General features: G+C 38.7%; 1 protein-coding gene across 4 annotated transcripts in view; it reads left to right on the top strand.

Annotated features, from left to right (window-relative positions):
* The window catches only part of LOC139130991 (sodium- and chloride-dependent glycine transporter 2-like), a 31,271-nt gene extending 13,509 nt beyond the window's left edge, over positions 1-17,762 (top strand). For all 4 annotated transcript variants that reach the window (XM_070696876.1, XM_070696878.1, XM_070696879.1 and 1 more), the window contains exons 3-14: positions 3,403-3,534; positions 4,581-4,809; positions 5,321-5,453; positions 6,210-6,344; positions 6,747-6,850; positions 7,600-7,724; positions 8,464-8,576; positions 9,290-9,430; positions 10,093-10,192; positions 10,511-10,629; positions 15,133-15,306; positions 15,893-17,762. In XM_070696876.1, coding sequence (XP_070552977.1) covers positions 3,403-3,534; positions 4,581-4,809; positions 5,321-5,453; positions 6,210-6,344; positions 6,747-6,850; positions 7,600-7,724; positions 8,464-8,576; positions 9,290-9,430; positions 10,093-10,192; positions 10,511-10,629; positions 15,133-15,306; positions 15,893-15,997 — 1,610 coding nt within the window. In that variant the 3' untranslated portion in view covers positions 15,998-17,762. The remainder of the gene's footprint in view (positions 1-3,402; positions 3,535-4,580; positions 4,810-5,320; positions 5,454-6,209; positions 6,345-6,746; positions 6,851-7,599; positions 7,725-8,463; positions 8,577-9,289; positions 9,431-10,092; positions 10,193-10,510; positions 10,630-15,132; positions 15,307-15,892) is intronic.
* The last annotated feature ends 9,269 nt before the right edge of the window (positions 17,763-27,031 follow it).

Genomic DNA, 27,031 nt, shown 5'->3' with positions numbered 1-27,031 from the left:
ACATTGCTATTTGATTTATGAATTGTCGATCAATATTTCCTCCAGGACCTTCTTTGTCAGCCTATTGTGTACGGGGTATGATCACTGACTTGTAATCGATTCTTCCGCTGCTTGACATTAAGTTCGGTTCAGTCAGATCATATCACATTCTCCTTGTCTGTGATAATATATACTTGCTCATAATACTGTGCAAATATCTATATATAGATGGCTTTCCTCCCGAAGGTTCCCGCTATCCAGCACTTATAGAGCCCCTTGTTCGAGCTTTTTGTTTGTAAACAATTGTTTCAACTTTGACGTTTGTCCTTCACTTTGAAGACCGCATTTCTGTGTCCTCACCTCGAACAATGCTTGCCGCATCTCTTCAGGATTTAGACTTTCAAACGTCTCGGTCCCTGTTGTTCGCCTTTGCCTTAAAGCCCCACTAGCTGTAACTCTTGAAATTTGTTGACCTAAAAATGTCTTCCTATTCTCTCCTGGTTTTCTCTGAATTCTACCGTCTGAAGGGATATGGGCTTTTAATTCATTAGGAAACCATTAGTTTGTGACACATTTGACAAGTAAATTCAAATTTTAGCGGTCATTTTGATATCCCGCCATTTTCAAATTTGGTAATATTACAAAGGAAACAGAACATACAATGTCGCAGTTGAAAACATTCATCCCTATGCATTACATTGGACTACACTGCAGTTTTTGTGAAGAGTTCGGTGCATATATGCACAGTATCCAAGGTTTTTGCTTTCCCGCATGGTGCTGCGATTGGATGTTTGGGCAAATATTTGATCGCAGTGTAGTCTTTATCTTGTTCAAAATTGCATACACAGTCCCAGAGTGGAGTTAATAATAAGTGTATACACACACCTAAGTTAGTACATTCTCACAAACGTATTTTAGCTTGAAAGGAAAATCATAAAAATAATGCCAAAAGATACAGCCGGTGGGCTTTAATAGGAAGACTGAAAAACAGAAACTAAATACTAAAGGGAGGAGTTTGCTGTTCTTTTATGGTGTTAATGTAACTGCGAGGAGAAGGCTGGCTGTATATCGTTGCAACGACATAACTCATCGAACAATGAACTGAAATAACGATGGAATGTACACAGGGAGAGCTCTCGTTTGAACGCGCACGTGGACGGAAGATCATATCGATAGTGTCCGTGCGTGCGTGTATGTCGTGTTTGAATTCACGGATTCGCTCAGTTGCTCGCGTATTGTCCACAGTGACATCATCTCAGAAAAATCGTACTTTCAAAAGGGAAAACTGCAACTTCTGACGGTTTCTTCTTAGTGTTTGTTCTCCGTTCTCCTCTCAAAAACAAGAAACAAAGCACTGTAAATATTGCTTACTATTTGCCAAGTTATTGTTTACAAATAAATTCTAGTCCGGACTTAAATTCACTCGTCAACAATACCATTGGACAATGGACCCATACAGGTGATAACAACTAATAAAAATGGAGGCATTTTATGCGATGTTGGCAGTAGAACCAGAAACTGTGTTTGATAAACAGAACATAACAGAAATTGAAGTTGCATTTATGGTACATGTAACAGCAAACAGAGCTTTAAAGGCCCTATAACGGCGACGTTTCACCGTATTTTAAATATTTTATGTCCAATTAAACGTTACATGTATGTTATTGTATTTATTGAGGTAAAATGCGTCTAGGGGATAGACATTCGGACTCTCAAACTCTTTCAGCGCTTTTTAGGTCTACCACTTGTTGGGCGGGACTCATTTTAAAGCGCAGAGTAAATAAAGTTTGTACCTGCTTATTTTTGTGAAAATCAAAATTTATCTTTTTCTAGTTAAGTTCGGGCAGGGATAGCGGCCATTTTGAATTTCAAGCGTCGGTGATTTGTTTCCCTGTATGTCAAATTTTGCACCCCTGTATGTCAACTTTTGCACTGTAACCCCCAATTTTTATCCCTGATTTCGAAAGGGAATGGGTTAAAGCAAGTTTTTGAGAGTGTGTCGCTTGGTATCGCACTTGTAAGAACCAGTCGAAATTCGAATCTAACAATATCTTTGGGTTCATCCAAGATTATGGCCGCACATATACAACACCTAGAAATTGTCTGCCTACGAAGTGACCAACATTGCAATAAATTGTTCTGTTGTAGGCAGTTCTCATGCAGTAAAATCGCAGAATTCCGCATGGTGGCCCTGTTGAAATACCAGTTAGAATTGCACTACCAGCTCAACGTACAGGGGGACCTGTTAACACTGACACGAGTTATGTTGCAAGTGACTGAAGTGAAAGTCAAATTGGAAAATATCTATGGGAAGAAAAATGCGCCAGGGCTTTAAATCACTTTTTCAAATTGCATGGACATGTGTTTTGCCTCCTGACATTTAGAATTTTAATGCGAGTAGTTACAGACGTGTTTAGGTACACGGATAATGACATAATTATTTCGAGAGTTAACAGCTGTTACGTATAGTTTTAGATCCTTTTTATTAGGTTTCTGGTGTTTTAGTTCTCGACATCACGCCACCATTCATAATTTTCATACTATTTTTTTTTCAAATTTCGCTTAAAATTTCTCGGCGATCTCGGCATTTCATTGGTCCCCGATTTGGGTCATAACTTCACATTTGATGTCTCTCTGCTGGATATTGGAAATCGAATCACGGGGATCGTTTCACGGTTTGTTTTGAAAAGCTCCGAGAATTTTTTCATCGGATATCCCAAACGCTAGCGCCATTGCGCTTGTAACATAACGAGTATTACTCGTGCTGACATTTTGTTAATATAGACACCTTGGACAGCTGAGAATGCATTCATTGCCCCATTGATTATAGACTTGCCCCCAAATCTCCGGGTTTATTGATATCATAACATGGTTAATTGAAGGAATAAAAAGTTAATCAACCTCTGTCGCGTTGTTGAAGTGATCGCTCTTGGTGAGCCAGCAACAAACGCGTATATTCGAGCAAGATAAAAAATGAAAGCTTACACCCGGAAAGTTATAGACAGTTGCAAAGCGACTTGTGGGCAAGTCTAAGTCGATCAAAAATCACACGTACATCTTGATGTCATCGATGGTGGCGCTCTACCTGATGATACGGCAGAAGTGCCCGTTTGATCGACTCCGTGCGCCCGACAATGTCTCCGATCTAATACCTATTAAAATGGCGTCTCATCATAAAGTGTGCATCTACTATTTCTTTGGCGAAAAAGAAAGGAAAAATGGCCAATAGTTTTTAGAAAAATTGGGATAGATAGAATATCTAGTATTTTTTGAAAGTTTTCACACAGAAACAAGTTCGGAGTCATGATATGACTTCCTCATATTGTTCGGAGTGTCAGATTGAATGCCAGAACTTAGCCTATTCTCTGATGAAATGAAAAAGTTGAAATTAAAATTCACATCTCTCTGCTTTCTTCTTTCCAGGGGCGTTCTTGATACCATACGTCATTATGCTTTTCTTCGTGGGAATGCCAGTGTTTCTATTGGAGCTGACTTTAGGGCAGTACGCCAGTCAGGGCTGTATCGGAGTCTGGAAATGTTGTCCCCTGTTTAAAGGTACTGTATAGTGAAAGCGGAAATTATTGTTCCCTGATCTTCATGGAATATCAAAGTGTGTAGCCACCTGTGGTAATAAGCGAAATACCCTGGGAATCCCTTCGCTTTGTCCCTCTCCCATCATGTCCAGAATTTTGATTGACTGATTGGGTTTCTTTTGATGTATTCAGAATCTAATTATGTAGTAACCTGTGAGTCCACAAGACAACGGGTGTGATCGCACTGAGAACCTATCGGCATTTGAAGATAGCCTAGTACAATAATTCTATCAAACATTTTAACTCTACCATGATGCCATTCTTCAAGCCAAGATAGATAGATAGATAGATAGATAGATAGATAGATAGATAGATAGATAGATAGATAGATAGATAGATAGATAGATAGACAGACAGAAATCATCCCGATCATTGAATCAGACATCAATACTCTCGAAGATAGATAGATAGATAGATAGATAGACAGACAGACAGACAGAAATCATCCCGATCATTGAATCAGACATCAATACTCCTGAATGAATTTACATATATCAATCCGGCAAGTTTTGGTTGGGTGGTCAACAAACTCTCTGTCATTGTGCAAATCAGTAGATTGATCGACAGAACAATAAATTTTGATTGACAAAAAGGCAAACAAGTCGCCAACAGTTTTTAGACCATAACTATACTTATGGTAGCAAGCGGCTCTCGGACAGCTTTCAGACTCTCAAACTTTTACGATACTTTTTGCCTACCACTTTTGGGACCCATTTTAAACTCATGTAACTAAAGCCTTCAACGGTCTGGTTTTTAAATCGAAAATTTTATAATTTTTCCACACAGAGTTAACACAGGAATGTGACCATTTTAAAATCTCGGTAAATTTAAGATAATCTGTTTTCATAGTACAAAACGTTACAATGATGAGCCCCCGATTTTTATTCTCGGCGTTGAAAGACAGGGGTTGCAATTTTACTCGAGGAAATTTTAAGCAAAAGTTTAAGTCTTTCAAATTCGAGGAGCGTTCTAGCTTAAACTCTCACGGCCTTTTGTCGTACCTTTCAGGCATCGGTTATGCCATGGTGATACTGAGCAGCCTGGTTGCCATCTACTACAACGTGGTCATGTGCTGGGCTGTCTACTTCACGTTCGCCTCGTTCACGGCGTTGCCCAGCCTGCCCTGGGTCGGGTGCATGAACGACTGGAACACGGAGACTTGCTATGACGATAGAGACGTCAATGCCACCATTGGGGAAAACGCAACCGTCACCAGCGCCAGCGATGAGTACTTCTCGTAAGCCAATCCTACTATAGCAATATTTGGGTTTCTAAGTTTTGCGACGTTTATCTATGTCTTTGGCGCCCTCTCTCAGACGTCAGAATTAAGTCTTGAATTTTGCTGCATCAAATGAAGTTTTTTGAAGCCATGTATAAGGGATAGCGCTGTAACACATCGGAAATGTTTGAATTAATCTATATCTTTGCCCTGATACATTTTTGCATAAATTATTTAATATCTTCGTCTAGACTTAACATTGTTGCATGCCGCAAGCACCTGAAAAACAAATTTAATGCATTTGATCAATGACTCGAAACTGAATAAACTGGATCATACTTATTCACTAACTTAGGAAATCGCTCAACAAAACTTGCGAGTTGAACTCGTGAAATCGCACAAGCTATTGCAAATACATGGTCACTATGATTGCATTAAAATTGAATATCATAGCAAGACCGCTTTTTTTTTCATACGATTGAGGTCGTTTGCACACGGTTGAATACATTGTGATTCATTTCGTACTTAGGATATACACTCTTGAGAAATCAAAGGGTATAGATGACACCGGTCCCGTCGTCTGGAAGTTGGCGCTGTGCCTCTTACTGGCATGGGTTATCGTGTTCTTCACACTCGTCAAAGGAGTCAAATCCGTCGGCAAAGTAAGCACATTTTAAAGTTTTTATGGGGGGGGGAGGGCGGGCAAACTACATCAATGATGATGGTAATAATGATGAGAATGATGATAAAGATGACGACGACGACGACGATGATGATGATGATGGGTTATTGACAGCTACGGTATGATCATAGGTAAGGTTCCGAATGCGATATATTATGACTATGACATAATGATGATGACGACGATTGAAATGATGGCGATGTGAAGATATCGATACATGTATGCTGTTAAGCTTGTTTTAAACTATGGCGCGAAGTTATCGTTGTGAATTTTTTTCTCGCATGTCAATCTACTTTGAAAATCGTCTAAAGTCAAATGGGAGAATTAGTTTCGTCAAGCAACGATATTAACGCCATTTTGAGCGTTGTCTTGTTAATTTTGACATTGACATTGCACCATTGCATTCCTAGCATGGCCTTGTTAATTCCGATATTATTTATATACTAAGGTTATAATGTACACTAGAGAAGTGAAATGAATGGGTGATACTTCTTTAAACTGTTCAAAATCGTGAACAGTAGTCTTATAACTGAAAACAGAGGGGACGTAAAATGTTAGTACAATGACAACAATTTTGCTAACAACGCTGTGCTGGCGTGGATTTAGTGTAAAAAGCGACAATTACACTGAGGACGATCCTGAGATTGGAATGTGAAAGTTAAGATAGACGACGCAATGACGTACAAGATTCAGTGAGTACGTGTTCCTAAATGTTAGCCCTTTCCGTTTTTATCAGGTCGTGTATTTCACCGCCACATTTCCATACCTGGTACTCTTAATTTTGTTGATAAGAGGAGTCACTCTACCTGGCGCCAGTGAAGGGATCAAATTTTACATGATGCCACAGTGGGAACGTTTAGGAAATGCTAAGGTAATAGCCGCATTGTTTTGGTCACTTCTTGCCTGTGCACACGCACATATACAAACACCATATTAACCAAGGTTATGTACATAATATATGAATATTTAATTTTTGTCGAAAAACTATCCTGTCATGCGTTTGATTTAGAGCGCTTGATTTTATACATCCCAGTATCTGTATCGAACCTCTTCGAATCCCACAACAGCGCCATCAACGTGCGCTGGTTTTATGACCGTAACAGTGTGGGGTAATGCGACTCTCTGAACCACAGTCCCTCCACACACGTGTCTGAACATATCTGTGGCAAAATTGCCAGTTGCATATGATGAATCCATCAATATGGAAGATACCAGGCTGGTAGCATAATCTGACAACCCTGATTATTTTTTATTTCTTCTTCTGATTTTTCAGGTGTGGAAAGATGCTGCGACACAGATTTTCTTCTCGCTCAGCGCTGCAAATGGCGGACTCCACGTTGTGGCAAGCTACAATAAATTCCACAACAACGTTTACCTGTGAGTAAAAGTACTAGTATTTAACATATTAAAGATTCGTAACTTATGATCAGGTGGTTGGAATTGATTGGGCAGAAACAGAGATAAAACTTATAGTAGATCTCAAAGTACACAACAGATTTTGAGTAGGGTGTCGTTTGACTGAATTCGGTGAAATTCTACGTAGAGAGGTTGTCGTAAAGACTTATGTATAGAATGTCCTAATTTATTTTTAATGCCTGCACCTCTCGAAATGTCACCAGCTACAGGAAATTATTACGCTCGAATGTTTCGTTTCAGCTAGCACTGCGGATCATTATATTAAGAAATTTGCCGACGGGTTGATAATTTCTCCAGTGCAAATATATATAAAATATTCTCACCAGCCGCTACCAAGCACTGAATGGGTTTGAACCCGAAGCAGGACGAGACCGGGTACAGAACCAGAACAGACAAAAGTTGGCCCGTCTCAGAAATCGGCTTTGAGTGAGATGGAGCGGATGTTTACGTTTTAGGCAAGACATCAAGACACGTACTTGATAGCTGATGCAATAATATTATTTGTATCAATTCCAACACCTGCATTGATTAACAGTGCAGTACTGCGCACACACTCTCCACGATAATACGCAAAAAACAAATGATCAGCATTAAATGCACCATCACAAACATGTTAAATACATGTAGGAAACAGTTACACACTCCAGGCGTTGCGTTTCCAAAAATGAGAAATATACCTTCATCGGTGAACTTTGACCTTCATCTTACAGTGACGCGTCGATTATACCTCTCATGAATTGCGGCACAAGCGTATTCGCTGGGTTTGCCATTTTCTCAGTACTCGGCTTCATGGCACACGAGACCGGAAAGGAAGTTAAGGATGTCGTCGAATCAGGTATTTGAACATTCTTTTCTCAAGTATTCGCAGTTTGTATGTCACTTCTTCCTGAAGCTTAGAGGGCGTCAGTGCCACCTTATGAATGTCATGAAAATCCCAAAAATCATTGAAATGCTGATTACGAAACTTTTATCGCGTGAAAGCGAAGTTTTGATAATCATGCATGTATTACTATGCCACTTTGTCACTTTGAAACGTGACCTTGGCTTTAAATCATTTAAGCAGAAGATGAAAAGATTTTATCGTCGGAAATTTTAGTTCGACAAATGGTATTTAAATGACAAAACCTGTAACTTTTGATTATATTTTCAACATTTCTTTTTGTTCTTGGAAACAAGTTCGTCTTCTCATCCCCATTAGTGTTTATGAAAATGAAAACAATGCATTGTTTACAACATGCATGTTACTGCTGAGAAATAATTTCAAGTCGTCAACAAAAACAATAGATATTCCACAACCACAGTCTGTGTTGGCGGATTGAACCGACAACACTTCAAGTTCGCCATGATCTTAGTAGTAGAAGAAACTGTATTTTACAAACAGAAAAAAGGACCCTGAAAAATACATGACAACTGCGATTCATAAGACTTATATAAAGTTTCCTCTGTCTCGGGCTAGAAATGATGTTTCATACTTGTTTGTGATTTATACGAGTATTAGTTTGGAATGTCACATTTTTATCAGCTTCCCTTTAGTAACTGTTTTCCTAGTCATGCGTCTACCGCGAATCTTGCAGGAATTGGACTGACTTTCATCGCTTACCCAGAAGCGTTGTCAAGGTTACCAATCTCTCCTCTCTGGGCAGTCCTATTCTTCATCATGTTGATTACCCTTGGCGTTGGCTCTCTGGTAAGATCTTTGCACCCATTTTCAAATTGTTCATTTGCTTAAGAAACACCTCTCAGAAGATGTTATTTGTCATTGAATTCATTAAAAGTATTAAACAATATAAAGTGAAAAGAAGATTCGTACTTTGGGCCATCTCTTGTAGCTCCACTGAATGTCAGATGATTTTCCAATTGGTCAACATTGACCTAATAGTGTCTCTGGCTGCAAATTTTCTGAAATTTTCACATTATGTTCTTTAAATAATATATAACAAAACAATAATTTTGTTTGACAATAAAGTTGTTACATTTTGAATACGAGGCATTTAACTTTGCTAACCAGTTTTTTTAGTGTCAGTTTTTCAACCCATGCTCTTTTTTCAAGTGAAATATTACATTTCAGAAAAATAGTGTCGAGTTTTCGACTTAAATTAATTTTTATTATTTAATACCAAAATTGAGGTTTTTTACCCCAAATATACACCTTCTTCATCCTTCGAGTAAACTATTGCTACCATACTAAACTTTAGATTCTCTGCTTTTTGAAAATGTTAAGTATGAGGGGGTTTCCTTGTCGTCTTAGATGAGAAATATTCCTTTGAAAAAACTGTTGGCAAGTGCAGCTCCATCTTAATTTCAATTCATTTATTAACAGCGCAACTTGCGTATATCGCTCCTTATATATGCAAAACAGTAGTCCTTTTAAAATCTGCTAAACTATTCCATCCTTACCAGGTTGTGTATGTGGAGACTACCATAACCTCCCTACATGACGAGTTCGAGGTAATCAGAAGACTTCTCAAAGGTCGACGCTGGATATTACCCCTTGTTGTCTGTTCCTTGTTCTATCTCCTCGGCTTGCTGCACGTGACACAGGTAATTTTGTCCTTCACTGTGACCAACTGGTTTCGTCAAAGGAGCTTTCAGCATTCCATTCTCTGAGGATTCTGTTTCGTCTGCTCGTGAATGACGCAACATATTCAGTATGATGTGCGCTTTTCACATGCATTTGCGTGAGTATAAAACACGTGACGGTTAAATATTTCTCCGTTTTTCACATAAAACAGGTATTTTCTAACGTGGATAAAATCCGACCAAGAGGGTTGGAGTACGGCCTAACGGAAACATCACTAAAATATCATAAACAACTGAAACTGTAGTGTCTCCGACAACTACATCATAAAAGCTTGGCCTCACGATATCATTTAATAATCATAACACAACAATTTATCTATGCGAAGAATATAAGTGTCATATGAAACCTTCTTTTGCTAAGTTCTTGCTGCAAGTCAAATACCGCCACCGCCTAGAATACAACATTGCCATGGAGAAAGGTAAACTACAGAGACAAATTGTTGTAAATGGATTAATATAGTACAAATAATTACTGATAACTTAGAACTGTAATGTTATACCTTTGTGACAAACAAGTTGTGAATTTGCAGGTATTGTAAAGTTACCGACAATTCTCCATAGCTAGAAAACGAATTTGATAAGTATACTGTTGTGCTCTTTTTACTGTTTATCGTGTTTGACAGAGTGGTATCTACTGGCTGGCCCTGCAAGACAACTACGCTGCAGGGGTATCTGTTGTCTTCATCGGGTTGATTGAACTCCTGGCTGTTACCTACATCTACGGTACGTAATGTTTTTGTTTTGGCCCTCTGCGACATATACCCCTCCGAGTATGACATCTGGTTTAGCGAGACATACAGGATGAATAGTGAAGTTGCAGATCGCACAAATCCTAAGGATTGGCTCGCATTTACCGACAGAAATTCAACTGATGAAAACTACTATAGGATAGAAGAGAACAACGCTTAGTCACAGTGACATCATCATCTCCCTTGCCTCTCTTCCAAATTGGTTGCTTGGTGACAGTAGCTTGCATTGTTTATCGCATCACCAGTTGACAAATGGTAACACGAAGTTTGCCATGATGCTTTTTTTCACCAGGTTTCAGAAATTTAATACAGAACATCAAAACCATGGTTGGAGAGAGGTCACGGTTATATTGGATGTCAATGTACTTCACTGGTATAATACCGATGTTTATCGCACCGTTTCTGATCACAGTAAGTTGACACAATTTCTCATCTCAACACTTTTGGAACTAATTTGGCATAATTGAATGGTGAACTCTAATGTCTTTAAAATCTGCAAATGTAAGCTCATCTGCTTTTCTTTTTACGTTACACACTTGTTTTTATGAGTAATTTGTAATATCACAACATTCAGCTATAGGGCACCTATCATTTTGAGAAATTTGAAAAATGTGAAAATCCAATTATCCCAAATCAGTTCCAATCGTGTCTCTTGTTTACTTAAGGTAAAATGCGCCTCGGGGCCATATTTATTTATTTGGACACTTAAACTTTTACAATTCTTTTCTGATTTACCATTTGTGAGGGCTCATTTTAAAGATCTTGATGTCACGTCACGGTAATAAACATTCTCGCTGTCTTAGGTTTTCGGAAATCGAAAATTTTATTTTACTCCATAGAGTTAACACAGGGATGGCGGCCATCTTGAATTTCAAATATCGGTAAATCTTGGGTAATTTGTTTCTCTAGTACAAAAGTTTGCCCACTGACCCCTGATTTTTACTCTTGATGATTGGAAAGAGAATGGTTGAAATATTCCTTCAGAAAAGTTCGAGCAAAAGTTTAACCCACTCACTTTCGAGGCGTATACTACCTTTACATATTAAATTTGAACCTGACCGCGACTTTGTTCCATGGCAGAACGCTATGGCAACATTAAAAATCAAGAAACGTGTCTTTAGATTGCGAATTGCAGCAAGGCTGTCGCTTGGACTATTTTTTTGTCTTTTCAGTCCCTCGGGAATGTGATTTGCGAACATTGGTCAGGTTGTACGGTGACTCGGGGTCAACGCTTACACAATACCGTGAGCTAGTGGTGTTAAAACGAACTCAGAACGAATTAACGTAGTTTTCAATTAGTTTCCCTTTACCTATCTGGCACAAGACTACTAATTCACTTTCGGGTTCGTTACCCATAGTTCGGAAGAAAAATAGTGCAGACCTTGAAGTTTTGACATCTGCATGGGTGGTTGTTTGGTTTGAGCTTTAATTTGAAGTATTTTGTAAAGATATTTTTCTGCTTGAATCAAAATGCAGACTGTTGTGAATAATGGTTGAAGCATTCTGTGGTAATATGTGGAGTTTTAAGGCCCATAGAAATAATAACAATAAGCCTGAATTTTGTCAAAACACCACTGAGGGCGCTATTTTCGTGGACTGGCCCACACGAAAAATTCATCAAAGTCAAGCTGACATTGACCTAACTAACACCTGTTAAGAGGATTCGTGCCGCTGAATGTTTTACAATAGGAAAATTGAGCTCAACGCTACTGTGGTGGCCTATGGGAAATTAGTTAGTGGTCTTATACCGTGTACCGAAGGTAATTGCTGAACCTACTGACGATATTAGAAAAAATAAAGCAAAACAACTTTTGTTTGCTGCTTGAAACGATCTTTATCGTAACGTCAAAGTTAGTAAGTTTAAAATCGATTTCTAAAGTCGATTCTCCATGGTCAAATTTCCCTCGAAATGTTATCGAGGAATTTGACCACAGGTGGAATAAGTGTCTCTTTAACTACGGCGTTCAGATATTCGTTCTATTGATGAGTAAGAATGTATCGCTTCTATACGTTGAACAGTAGTCTAAGTCTCCACAAATGGTTTTACAAAATTGAACAGTGGGGGCGCACCCAGGACCTCCCACATTACATTGTGTATAATACACCAATACTCTTGAAAACAGCGCTGCATGCTCCATAGACCCTGGAGCGAGACTAGCTCCAGGGTCTATGCACGCACTGATAATTTTGGCCGTCTACTTATTTATGTGGGTGTACCAAAATATGTGATATGGAATTCATATGTTAACAAAGCCAACAGCCCCCATGTGCGAAATGCCAATATCGTTAGGATTTTCTCCCCTGTTTAGCAACGGCATCACACTGTTTTTTTGGTATGTTTGTGTGTTTTATTGCCTATGCGTTAATTTCACCCGTTGGGGACACGAACTCGTTCCTTAAGCCCTGGATTATGTTCTGCACAGCAACAATAAAGCTGAAGATTAAAAGGTTGACTCGCTGGCATTTTACCAGCAACATATCTCTGTCGCTGTTGCAACTGTATCACGAAAAATGTCAGTGCTTGAGAAACAGCAGCAGTGATTCAGCTTAAATTTTGGACTCAAGTAATCATATTTTACAGTTAAGAATGCTTGAGTGCCACAATTTGGACAGGAGTATCATTAGTAGCACCTTGAGGATTTAATGGAATGGCCTTGACCTTTTTGATCAGCTTTTCGGACTGCCCAGTACTCGAGTATTCTTATCTGCAGTGGGCACCTTCCACGTTGACACGAAGTGCACCTAGGTCACACCGTTTACATGGCAAATTTCAGTCGTAGTGGGCGCCAAAACTATGCAAAGAAGTTTATCGTTATTGAATCATTTGACCACAAACAGTTGGCTGGTATTTGAAAACCGTTGCTGACTTTGAGACTTAAATTTTCATGTTATCGACAAGCTTCCAAATGAGTTCCACTGTGTTCAGATCCTAGATTAATTTTATTTGGTGTTTTTGCCTGAAATGTTTTTGCTTGGAATGTTCGTTCCCTTTTGATCAGAGACTGGCACTTTGTGAGTTTTTGTCGCCCTTGCATGGTCTCTTTTTCAAAAGAGACCAGCGTATATATAGTTAGTAATATAAGTGTATCTTTAAACATCGAAGGTTCAAACCGATAGTTTAATAGTAAAATGGTTTTATTGATGTTGTTATGGATTTTTAGCAAAACCGATGCAGATCCTAAATTATATCATAGCAGTGTTTTAATGGCGCAAATGCAGAGATCTAATTGGTCGAGACGTGCACGTGAAAATAACCTTGCTATATTCTTGATATTGCAAAGCAAAATTGGAACACGAGTGAACTCTCAGCCAGAGAAAATTCTTTTATGACGCTTTATGCAAAAATTTCAATAAACTGTTATCATCTGAGCAATAAATCCCATCAGCTAACGGCTTACCACCAGGCTTTGACCACTTCACTCCTTATATGGACTCACAATCGCCCCCTGCACATATGCAACGAACTGGTCAACTTCTCGCCGTGTACCAGTCGCTGGGTCTGGTTTATTGCCCAATTAAGGCATGTCGAGCTGTTCCATGTTACTTTCGGGGAGAGAATACATCCTTAATCAGATGCGCTCGTTTTCAACTTGACGAAACACTTACATTTTTTAGGGTGCAAGTATCAGAAACACTTATTACACGGTATAAAGTAATTCAGCGATCATGGTCGATTCAATCCGAGTCTGGACAGCTTGTCGTTACAGTACGTTGACGATCCGGGAATTATTTTCTTTTACGCATACCCTACGCTTTGAAATTTGTTTACGCGCACCGTGTTCTTTTGCTCCCGTTTTAGCTCCGATGTCAACGACACGGTGGTGGATTGTCTGTTGTCGCCCCGTCTTCCGTCAACATACATTTTCTCTGAAACCGCTTGTTCAGTTGCTTTGAAATTTGGTGTGTAGCTCCTAGTCAGATTTGTTCAAATGTTGAAACTTGCTTTGAAATTTAGATTTAAGATTCTTTAGGGTGATTTTAGTAAGAATTATTCAAATTATTTGCAAAGTTGCCTACTTGTATTTTGGAGCAATTTTCACCATTTTTAGTAAAAAATCTTCTTCTCAGAAAATTTTTTTCCGTTCGTTCTGTACATTTGGTATGCAGGTTGTTAGGGGTGACCCTAGTCAGGTTTATTCAAATTGTGGCGTAATTTGTATTTTTGGATGATTTTTGCTTTTTGGTCACAAAAATTTATTCTGAAAACGCTTGTCCGATTGGTTTGAAACCTTGTATGGAGGTTCCATGGATTTACCTCACTTGAGTCGGGTTAGTTCAACTCGTGGTGAAATTTGCATATTCGTATTTTCTGGGGCAATTTTCCCGATTTTTTTTCAATCTTCCTCTCAGAAACCGCTTCGCAGATTGCTTTGAAATTTGATATGAAGGTCTCTAGGGATAATCGGTTTTGTATCAATCGTGACTAAGCCTGCAATACTGTATTTTTAGGGTAATTGTTGCTGTTTTCTTCTTAGAATCGCCTTGCCAGATTGAATTTGTATGCAGGTTCCAAGGGGTGAACTGACTTAGATTTGTTGCAATTATGATAAAACGTGCACACTTATATTTGTTCTGCCAGTTTTGGTCAACAAAGCGTCTGACTGGCTATGATTAAATATCGGTACTCAGGCAAAGTGAAACTGATGTATGCAAATTGTCACCAGTTCGATTCTTTCCTATCCCCCAATATAATCTGCAGCATATTCAGAAATTTGCTGCTGATACTCAAATTTGCCCCATGTTCATTACGGTATTCCCTCTATTGACAAAACATGCCACGCCTATTATCTAGTTTATCTTAAATACCACAGCGGTTCCATATCAGTATATCGGCCGTCAGTTAAGGACTCATGTACGAAATTTCAATTGTACTGTATCAGGATAAATCTATTCTCTTCTGCGTTTCTGTTACAGTTTGTGCTCATCTTTTATTTCATCGACTACAAGCCCATCACACTGGGTTCCTACGAGTACCCACGCTGGGCAGACCCGGGCATAGCATGGCTAATGGTGATGGCGTCTGTCGGTGCCATATTCTTCTACATGGTTTATCATATCATCCTCAGAGAACAGGGTCCCATACTGAAGGTGAGTCGTTTAGAGATAGGAAGGATGAAATGATTGATCATGTTCATTCCTCCATCAAAGATTTCTTGATTGATTGCGACGAAAAAAAACGAACTTGCTTTACGTAAAATGCTACCGAATTAAAACAGATATCATTTTCAACTATTTAATCGCATTTCAGTCATTCAATACAGGCCGACAAACCTTGCCACATGATAGAGCGTGACCAAATTCCACGTAGCTTGCAAATTCAAATCACATTATACTGGGAACTGGATTTAAGAAAAAATGCACATGGTTCTGATCACTTCAAAATATAAAAAGTAGCTTGCAAAATTCAAATGCAACGGAACGTGATATTGATATGCTTTTAATATCCTGAGATTTTCTATATCATCTTAGTACTCCCTAGGATCCTATAGGATGAAACGTGCCCAAACGCTTGAAAGTATTGGACTTTGTTTTTGAATTCCCTCTAACACTTGAATATGTGCCCTTAGACTATAACTGCCAGTGTTATCCAAAAAAGGGTAAAAAACGAACTGGTTGAAAACTTGGGCTACAACTGTAAGATTAATGTTAAACTCTCCATCTTTTTCACTTTCAGCGTCTCAGGAACTCTTTGAATCCACACCCACAATGGGGTCCCATGTTGGAGCAACACCGTATAGAAGCCGGGATCTCGCGTTACGTTCCTACGGAGGAAAAATGACCACTGAGCCTGTAAAATCCATAGCTAGTTTCCTTGTCATTATTTCTGTGTGTTTGAATTCTTACTCGCCACTTGGCAGGGAAGACGTTTTAGCCCACAACTCTTTTTTCATTCTGTGTAATGCCTTTTAAAGAAGACAAAGTGTTCGAAATCGCAGCAAATGGTTGTATAGCTCGCTTCAGAGCCTTTTGTCCTGAAACAGTCAATGTGTTCGTGGCACGCATATGTCACAGAGAAGTACCTCTATTTTTTACGCGCTTTAACTTTGCTTTTCAGTATCTGCTGCCGAAAGAAGGGAAATAGATCAATTTTATATTCAGTGGCAGCAAAAATGTCATTCTCTTGTAAACCATAGGTGAGCCGTGGGAGTACTTTGCAAGTCCGTATTATTATGAATTTACTTTAATTTTTGTAGTTTCTTATACCAGGGGAAAGAAGCTGTGCGCAGAAAAAAAAACATTCGTAATCGTTGAAAATGAAACGAGCCCATACACATCCCGCTTAAATAACACATTCAATAATAACATTTCTTGGGTACTTTGAATGAAGTTCTTATTCTAAGACTTGTACAGAAAAGCGGTGGACAATCATTTGAACACTGGGTACATGGCACATATTTTACGTAACACACGTATTTGTACACATCAATGATATATTTTGTACAATATGTATACCTGAACGCCACTACGTATACAGAGGCATCAATGTAGGGCACAAGATAGAGAAAACAAAAAGTAATGAATTTTGCTTTCATATAAGAGATATTGAATATACAACGAAGACAGGGAGTACGTTTTCCATGCGTATAAGCAATTCCGGTGTCATGTAGTAGCCCATCGTCGGTGTGATACATAAAAGATGCAGAAATATGCTAGACATGACCCATGCTTATTATTACTAGGGTAGCGTGCGTCTCAGAAACGAATAGCTGTGAACGTTTGCTAACACTTTCCTTAAGAGAATTATCTATTCTCTTTCAAAATCAACTTAGAGTACAAATTAAAAGGTCACCTGCCATATTTTGGTACAAGAGAAACAAATTTATTTAAACTTACCGAGACTTGATATACAAAAGGGCTGCCATCCCCTTGTTATCACTGTTTTGATAAGCTTTCCATTTTCACAAGAACAAGTAAATGTATACGGTAATATCTAAATTTTATTCAGAAGCTTCAAAACGAAACAGCACGCACTAGCAGCATACCAACAAAGTATTGAAGAAATTTGAGAGTCCAAATGTCTGTCCTCAAAGCGCATTCTACCACAGTCACTTTTGCATTGTACCTGACAAGAACGGAATACATGTAGATGCATGTGTCTAGCGAGTCTGAAGTATGTCATGTATATCCATGAGTCCAGCATCCATCGACAGGTCACGTGATACTCATGATTGCTTGCGTGCTTCCATGCGTGTAAAGCGTCGTGTCTTGTATTTTATGTATATCTTACATTTATATATTATGTCATGTATGACATAGCATGATGTATGCGGGTCACTTGACCCATCACACGGTAGTACCTTGTGCGTGTCTCGCAACCCAACTACAACAATAATTCATAACACACACACGTCAATAAATAATACAGGTGGCAAATATTGTAGTAATTTCTCAGAGCAGTGCACGTGTGTAATTTCCGTACCACATCTGTAAACACAGACTTTACTGTTTGTATACATATATTGAGACGCAGATGATTAGACACATGTTGTACATTTTTAAGTCGTTGAGAGTTAGTAAAGCGGCATGTTTGTTTTCCCCTACAAGGGTTTTGTCTGTGTAATTTATTTTGTTTCTGAAATTTTCATTTTCTTTTTTTTTGAATAATTGTGTTCGGAAATGGCACCAATTTGTCAACTTTTCCCCGCCATTCCGTTATCGCAAATTTTGGACGCCAGCAGCAAAGGAATGAAAGTTGTAGAATGGGCCGGGGTGGTTGTAATTCAGGCATACGTTCGTTGCTATTTACTTAACCCGTCAGCGAGAAAAATACATGAATTGTACCACACTCGAAGCGAGTTTCACTTGACTTTTGCCTTACCTTTAAGCTAGACCGTCTCAGACAGGGTGATTCTGGAGGGGTCCTCTGTAGAAAATGTAGGTTGGTGTGCGCCATCCTGCATATCACTCTTTCACTAAAAAAAATTCAACTGTCATTAATAATGAAAATGGTACCTGGTCGAGACAACCTATCTTCTGGCGGTGCACGACAATAAAATTCAAATTTTTAGTTGAGAATCTGGTAAGACTGGTATGGAGGAGGTGGTTGGACACCTCTAGCCAAACACTATCAGAGACCCCGACGCTCGTTTGTGACCTACCGAGGTCAAAACTATTATGGTTATGAGTTACAGTTTTATAATTATTACTGGGTATTAAACCAAATGTTTGCTTCCACGCTACTCAAAAAATGATGGTGACACGCGTTGGTACGGGGAAAGGCGAATTGAATGTGTTTTCTATGAATCTGTTAACCTCTTATATGTAAGCTCCATGTACTTCCTGAATTGGCCATATCGGTAAACTTTTAGTCTATGTTTGCGTTAGTAGATAAATATCAAAATGTGTTTTCTCACATTTTATTACGGATGGAAAGGATAAATTATCCTGCTTTCTTGTCGCCTGGATTATATATTTAGAAGACAATACCAGGGGAAAGACGGGGTTGGTCTTGATACAAAGTCAAGACGCACAACACAAGTCGTTTCTATAGAAATAAAGTGGAACCTGTCAGAGACTCACAATTTCTTCGATGACAGCCGGTCAAAGCTGTTTGATGACGCTGATATAGTTTAAATGCTTATGTGTAGGTGCCCACGTTCGAAAAACCGTCTCTCTCCACTTTCCCCTTCTCTCTGTGTCTGTCTGACGCTCTGCTTCTCTAAAACTTTCTCTCTGAGTGGTCGTTTAGTGTCTGTGTTGTCTATATGGCTTGCTGTGTTTTGATCGTACGACTCCTGCCGAGAGCTGTCTAGACTATTCGTGGGTCACAGTAAAAGTCCAAAACGGGTCGAAACACACCTTTATGACATAGATCTGAAATGATTGATAACTTACTGCAATAAACACATTCACTGGGAGCGTGATTAAAATGACCCGCAGGGGTAGTTTATTGGCGCGATATCAGATAAACCTCAGACATGTCAGGAAATTCTATTGATTTATTAAAGGTAAGACCTTTGAATTTTCAGAAGCTGACAGGTACTACACTCTGCAAAAGTTTATTTTTATTTTGAAAAGAATGAGATACGTATAGGTATCAATAAAGGATTTACCGAAATTGACATGAATGGAGCAACATACTTTCGCATAAGTTGAGTTTGCGCTGCAGATGCATTGTTTCTCAGGCAAGGGTGACACCAGAATGTGCGCAAGGGGGCTACGACTGGAGTTCATGTGTTTGATAAATAGATAAGCTTACCTTACAGAAAATTACGAGAAATGGTCTGCTGATTTCATAGCTTTTCACTTTTTTCACGTATGGACTTTGCAACTTTCTTAAAAATGGCCAGACATCTCGGAGGCGTGCGTTAGTTTAATCATTACTTTATGATAGCTGACTCACGATTCTTTGCACCCCGCCCTTTAATTGGCTTATCCCTAGACGAGTGCGCCATCACTCTGTAAACTGTAGAACGTTCAAAGATGCGATACGGTTCGAGATCTTTGCACCTGATTAGAAGACCAGCTAACCACAGTCTTCAAAGCTCACTTCTGACCTTACTTTATGAATCTACGAAGCATCACGAAGTACCACCCAAAGACCAGCCTTTCTGAACACCGAAAATGAGTTCGTACGACTTATCGAAGGTGAGTTTAAAGTTTGCTTCATTCATCATTGTTTTTCGTAGTTTGGCTCCGCTGTCCACATTGCCAAACCGCCTCATGATTGTACTGCTAGCTGTTATCTTCCACATCTATAGCATGACATTTTATGAAAAAGAAATTCTAAATTTCATCGGTCCCGTGATTCCTACATTGAGTTTTATCGATAAGAGTAAAATAACATCGCACCATTTGATTATAAAAACATAAGACATAAGAACAGTTGGTTTTCCTAGGACGTATTATAGTAGCGAGCAGGTAAGAAGAATTACACTCAGAAGGGACAGTTTTTCGTACACAGGCACACCTTGTCTCCATCAAGAAAGTTTCCCATCAGAAAATTAGAAAACATGGGCGCATATTTCAGTTGAAAATCATTATAAGCATTCTCAAGTTGTGATAACAGATCAACGCTTTCGGAATGGCCAAGCGTGCGTATTTGAAATGTGTAAACAAACACCTGTACACAGACGGCGTGGGGCTGAGTCAGGAAAATCTACGCCACACGACGTATAGCTGTTTGATGTTCGCATCAATACACAAATCAGTCAGTGTACCTTTACAAATTCTGATGAAATAAACATTCAAGTTCATTCATTCATTTTGTAATTCGTTCAAACCGCGTTTTGAAATCTCCAAAACCGTTTCCAGGTTTGCAAGTGAATAATTTCAAGACCTGTGAAACAAGAGTTACATGTACGCCATTGAATTGTACTACTTCATTTCAAGCACACATTTATGAATTTCACTCAAATAGACCAAGGAGTGTTCCCAGAATAGTATAAGCGTGTCTATTTTGTCTAATTTCTGTACCGAGATATGGAATACTAATCCACATGTAAGGCTTGATACGTACGTTCACGTATAAACTTGAGGGACTCTTTCATGTTTTGATCAACAGTCAAGCCGAAAAGGGAAAATTTACACATGGAAATCTTAAAATGGGGTATTGGTGTGACTGTTTTGAGAGACAGACGTCTATAACGTTGGGTGTAGTACTTAATGATGATGAAGGCGCCATGAACGATGTCAGTGCCAGTCATCGTGGGATAGTAAAGAAAAGGCCTAGCGAATATAGAAATTACAATTAACAGTAACCAAAAAGACACAAAACAGATGGAGCAAGTGTGATTTTTATCGGCAAAGGAATGATATTATGGTGCTCATGCGTCATTTAGCTGGCGCACTTGACAGGGTGAAATTACATTCCTTATGCCCACTGTAATAGTCTACATCAGTTCACTTTACGACTACACATGTCTGAGTCACGTGACTTTTCTTGATTAAGATATCGAAATATATACTGATTTATAAACTCAATAATTGCCTTGTAAGTATACTCATTATGGTGAAGTAATTATACGCATGTTCTTCCCTATGATGCAACATGTGAGTTTCCGAATGTGCCTCTAGGAATTACACACTGCATGATTGTCCATAACATTTTGAATAATTTGATTTCATATCAAAGGGTTATCTAATCTTATCTTTGCAAACACATTGTTACATTATGATTGGGAATACTGTTTATTACTCTGTAAAAATTATTGTCATATGAATATACATAGGTCACGGGCAATCAGTCTCTGGCCAGAGGCCAAGGGTCCAACAACTGAAGCTCTTTCGACTTTTCTCTCGCCAATAACAAATAACTACGTGTGTATCCTGGAACAAAAACTCCTATTTACACATTTCGACACTTGAAAATTGCATGCACACCAGAAAATTCTTGTGAAATCGCAAAGTTTAGTATATCCCCATACAAAATATCAGGAGCAACTCTTTGCTCCTTGGCCGTGAAGTGGTTTACTTAAAACCGCTCCAGAACATCACCGTGTAAACACTTATTCGCTCTACTGATGGGTCTTTGAAAAGTGAAAAGTATCACTCAACACCTCATGTACACCTCTCGAGCACTCTTGTACATTTTAAGAGAAAGTTTCTACCGAGCATGGTGATGGGAAACTTGCAGTATGAAAGGCGTAAATGTTAAGTGGCGGCAAAGTCAATACACAGCCAGTCATTGTAAACGACGTAGTCCCCACTTGGTTACGGTACGTCCAGTAACGGTGATGAAAATCATAGTGAAGTGAAAGTAGTCAAAGCATGTCAAGAACATGACAGAGAAAGTATTAACTTCTTTATGTGTATGTCCATGGACCAAGTACGCATTGAAATAGTTAAGCTAAATTTGTGAAAAAGCTATAGTTTGCTTACAAAGTCGCTATGTGTTACGGAGCGGGTATGAAGAAGTCAGATTGTACCATCAAATAATTCTACATGCATATACATACATAAGTCACAGGGTGTTTTCTCTGTGCCAGGTTTGAAAGAAATCAATCAAGGCATTTTTGGCTTAAGACGATGAAAATAGAAACAAAATGGCCGCCGGCACCCATAATAAATCGAATACAAAATAAATCAACAAGGATATGTATGCCATAATGTATTATCTTCACTTTGTACCAAGTTTGAAAGAAATTGACTCGGGCATGTCAGGGACATTTGCGTTGACGGACGGATAGACGGAGACCAATCTACAAGTCACCCTCGGACTTCGTCCGCGGGGACTAGTGGGTCTGTACTTTGCCGGTAAGGTCGTACAAATTTCGGTAAGGCTAATTGGCAAGACCGCAAATTCTCTAAAATGTCGACATTGTTGTTTGTAATGCAAACTTTTTAAACGACTATGCTTTCACCCTTGAACTGCGTGGTTCAGTAAAACCTTCTATCGACACCGTGTACGGAGGCATTTTAGTGGCACTGTATTTCAAAGGTTCATAAAGTATTTAAGCTTATACATCTTAGTGCTTGCCAAACGTTGTGGATACACACTGTCTGGAAAGTCTTTCGACATTGTTAGATCACAATGCAAAAACTATGAACACCCAAACCCTAGCACATCGTCTCTATATCACGATCTCACTGTCATTTCGAGGAAGTAAGAAAACAATGAGAGTCGTGCGCTAAGATTATGGCAACACAGAGGAATTTCAAAGTAAACACTGGCTGGCTTTGTGTTTACTTATCCGTGTCACTTTCAACACTCTCCCTTGGATACCTGGACAACACGATAGACCTCCTGATGACATGCACCTTATGTTCAATTGAATCACATTCAAGGTCTCGATCTAAAAGTCGGACTCCGAGGCTCGCCCAAAATGTGTAATATTCTGTCTGCTTCTAATTTTGTATTTCGTTATTAATCATGGAGAAGGTAAAACGAAGAATTGCTCATGTCTTTCGATCTAGGCAATAGAGGTTTGCTCAGTTTTCATCGCCAGGATTATGGTATTGTTTACTAGCCGTACAAAATTTAGATCCATGATGAATTCCCAACATTTATGACACACACACAAAATAAGTTAATAAAATTCTTCTTATGTTTATTTTTGCTGCTTGTATCGTTCTAAAGAAAGCATCTAAACGGAACCGGTTTCAAAATTCGCTTTGTTTCTCGAAGGCGTACAGTAAAGAGGCTTTATCACCTCGGAAGAACTAATAGGGTTAATCTCGTGTAAATTATGATGGAAAGCGATTAAACGTGTTAAAAAGTCATGGGTCAAATATCAATAAATTCGTTTGGCGCTTTCTAGTATACATTTAGGAGTTGTACCAAATAACCAAATATGGGTGGTGATTTTCAATCATTTGATATCAATGAAAACGATTTGACAGAGCTTAATAAAAACGTGCTTTTCGAGGACGCCTTGTTTTGTCCAGATTTGTGCACTCGCCACGTCAGAGCTTGATGGGAAAATACTGTTCTTAATTTGCTTGGTTCCATTTTAGGCATCGAATTCGAAATTGTCGGTCGATAGCCATTCCCACAAAACAAACACCCAAATCATGTCAGATCAGGTTTTTCCCTTCAACTATTTATGTCAAGAACTTACAAGTGTTGTTGTAGCGTGCCTTTTGTCAATAAATTTGCCAGCCTGGTTTTGATAAGATACGATCTACGTTGTCAGTGCTGTAATAAATAACTTTCTATGTTAAAGGGACATAAGCTGTAACTTGTGGCAAGTTTTCAGTATTCTGCTTCTGTATATCAACTACCGTGTCTGACCCTAATCCGTTTGTCATGCTGAAATTTCGAGTATTATTTTTGTCAACACAGCTTGTATGTGTGTAGTGATCATTGTTTATTGTTTACAAATGAATTCTAGTCCAGACTTGAATACAATTTTCACACAATAACAATGTAAATTATACTCATATAGGTTGTGTTGCTATGCTAAATACTTGGCATTAAATTACAGTTTAGGGATTCAATGCAGAAAGTGTAGGGAAACCACAAAACAAAAGTTCTGAAAAAATAGCTTAAAGATGCAGCTTATGGAGCTTTGACGTCGATCATTGCCTTCTGAAAACTGTTCGATATACGGTATGTGCGTGACGCTGCTGACCTTTAAGCTTATGAACGAGTAGTATGAACTCACACGGGACAGTGTTTTCGCTCAATGGAAGCGTTCTAAAAATGGCAAAGTCGTCGTCGATAACGAGTCTTATTAATATGAGGGTAACCTTTGAAGAAATTGCTCGAGAGATGTCCGAGTGAGTAGTATCCACTATGGAGAAACTGCACGTTGCAAACAGTTTTTTTTTAATATTTCTCATCAAGGATGACAAGGAAATCCCTCATACTATATATTTTTAAAAATCAGAAACTTTAAAATTCAGCATGGTAGCAATAGTTTACTGGAAGGATGAAGGAAGCGTATATTTAGGGTAAAAAAACCTCAAATTTGGTATTGATGACAAAAATTAATTTAAGTAAAAAACTTGATATTATTTTCTGACATTTGATATATCACTTGAAACAAGAGAGTATGACGAAAAAAACAACTATTTTGCATTATCTATCCTAATTCTAAAATGGCATGGGTTGAAAGACTGACACTCGAAAAGTGATTTAAAACACGATTAGTAAAAATAAATTGCCTCTTATTCAAAATGCAAGAAATTTATTGCCAAAGAAAAACGTCGTTTTGTTATATAGCATTTGAAGAACATAATGTGAAAATTTCGGAATATTTGACTCTGCCAGAGTGGAGTTTAATTCTTTGGAAATCATAAAATTGGGAGAAGAGAGAAGCCAGGAAATCGGGTGATAACACTTCTTTATCACGCAAGTAACAACTGCTTGACAAGCCAAAACGTGAACCCCACCAATATATTAATTTTGGGTTAACAAATTAATTAAATTTGAATGAATATTTGCAAAAAAGTGATTTTGAGTTGAACTCACTGTGTTGGGTGCAGCCCCCCTTACATGTAAATCAACACGAAATAAACCAATAAATGTATAGTAACGTAACTTATGTGCAACGGTTGTGTCATAGTGCTAGTATACATTTTCTCCTCCCACAATTACTTAGATACACCAAGTTAATAGTTATCGAGCAGCCTTATTGGATTTTGTAGGGTAAAGATACGCACAATCCGATTATACTGAGAAAGTGCACGCACATTGATAGTGCATTCAATAGCGCTTCCATGGGTAACCACAGTCATAAAATTTGCACCTCGTCTTCTAGCTAATCGAACAAGAAGATATCAAAATTCCACCATTTCTATCTTTTCTGAAGTTCATACCTTTTATTTTGACTGAAATGAGCCGATACCCAACCAGAAGGTAGACGGGAACAGGTAGATATGTGAGACAGACACAGACACTGAAGGCAAATTAATTGCAGTGACTGAAATCAAAATCTGCAAACGGCAGCGGTGAGCCTAGGAGTAATAAATGTTTTGATAGAAACAGAAATTGACTTTACCGAATTACGCAAGTTTTTCTAGACGGTAGGATATCAGATATAATTACACCTCACGTATCATTCGATAACCGCGATTGGCTTAGACTTAGTCACGAGGTACATTGACCTTGATCGATCTTGACCGCTGAGGACGTATCTGCGCTTGGTGCGCATCTTTTCCCCTCGAATCACATTGCCGTGTACTGGTCGCATAGAAAAGCACGCAACACATAATTGCATATGAATTAGACGCTGTAATGGTGAAATAACGTCTTCATACGAACGACTAGTTACAAAAAATGTTGTGTAAATTTGCAAAAGTTATTTGAAAACAATTTTAGGTATGGTGATCGGAAAATGAAGCTGTCACAGCGGTGACTCTTTGCCTGTTACTGTTTTAGTGACCTCAATGCTGTGAATACGTTCTATTCCGTGATCACTATTTCTGCACTTAGGTTAGGACATACACGTTTTTGTTCGGTGTAATAAAATTTATGATACATATATAGCAACGGAGAGTTTACGATTTGTTGCCTGCCCTTGGGCCGGTGCTCACGACGATGATATTGATTATAGCCGAGACGAAGGCGAGGATATCATCAACATTTTACATAATGTTACGTGTACCAGCCTCGTTATGTTTACATGGGAGCACCGAACGTACAGCAAGGCTGTTAGGTTGACATTGAACTTTCACTTTGACGTCGTCGATGAAGTTTTTTTTTCTGACCGACAAAAGTTTTACCAAGAATTCAACATTAGGCATCTTAACTGTCAGAAACTTTGTATTATCAGTACTGCAACACTCGCAAAAATCGAACACTAATCTACTGGTGATTTACAGGGCCCAACGAGAAATCTTGCCAATTTCAAGCATTTCAATCATCTCAATGATACGATTTGCAGTAAAATGTCGCTAGGGAATGTCTGTACCATTTGTATGTGATGGAATATGTAAAGCGTCGCTGACTGTTTTCCCTCTTAATGTTACGATGATAATCCAGAGTTGGAGAATGCATGTCACTCGTTGAGAGCGTGTCGCTAGACCACGCTATTCAGTGAACTGTGTGTTATTTATTGAGCAACGACACTGTATTCAACGCGACAGAGACGCCTACATGTATACAAGCCTCGATGACCTAGAAATAGGATATATTGAACTGTTGCATCAGATTTTCGGACAGACACATCCAAACAACCAAGCTGCAAATTTTGAAGCAGTCGATCAGTTTTGCATTCCAAAGTTATTATGTCATGCGAAAGGTTTGCTCCGAGAAACCTACAAAAACAAATTCTTTGACGTCCGGAAAAAATCAAGAAAGCCTTAGTATAAGACTGGTGTCATGATTTTGCATAGAACAAGTATTTCACTTTGGTGCCATGTAGATGTGTAAACACAAATATCTCTGTATGTAAGCCGTGCCGAATAAAAATCATACCTAGTTTAGCAT

The sequence above is a fragment of the Ptychodera flava genome, chromosome 4, assembly GCF_041260155.1.
Source record: "Ptychodera flava strain L36383 chromosome 4, AS_Pfla_20210202, whole genome shotgun sequence".
Taxonomy (NCBI): Eukaryota; Metazoa; Hemichordata; class Enteropneusta; family Ptychoderidae; genus Ptychodera; species Ptychodera flava.
The sequence above is the reverse complement of the archived record's forward strand: the minus strand, read 5'-3'. Positions and strand labels throughout refer to the sequence as shown.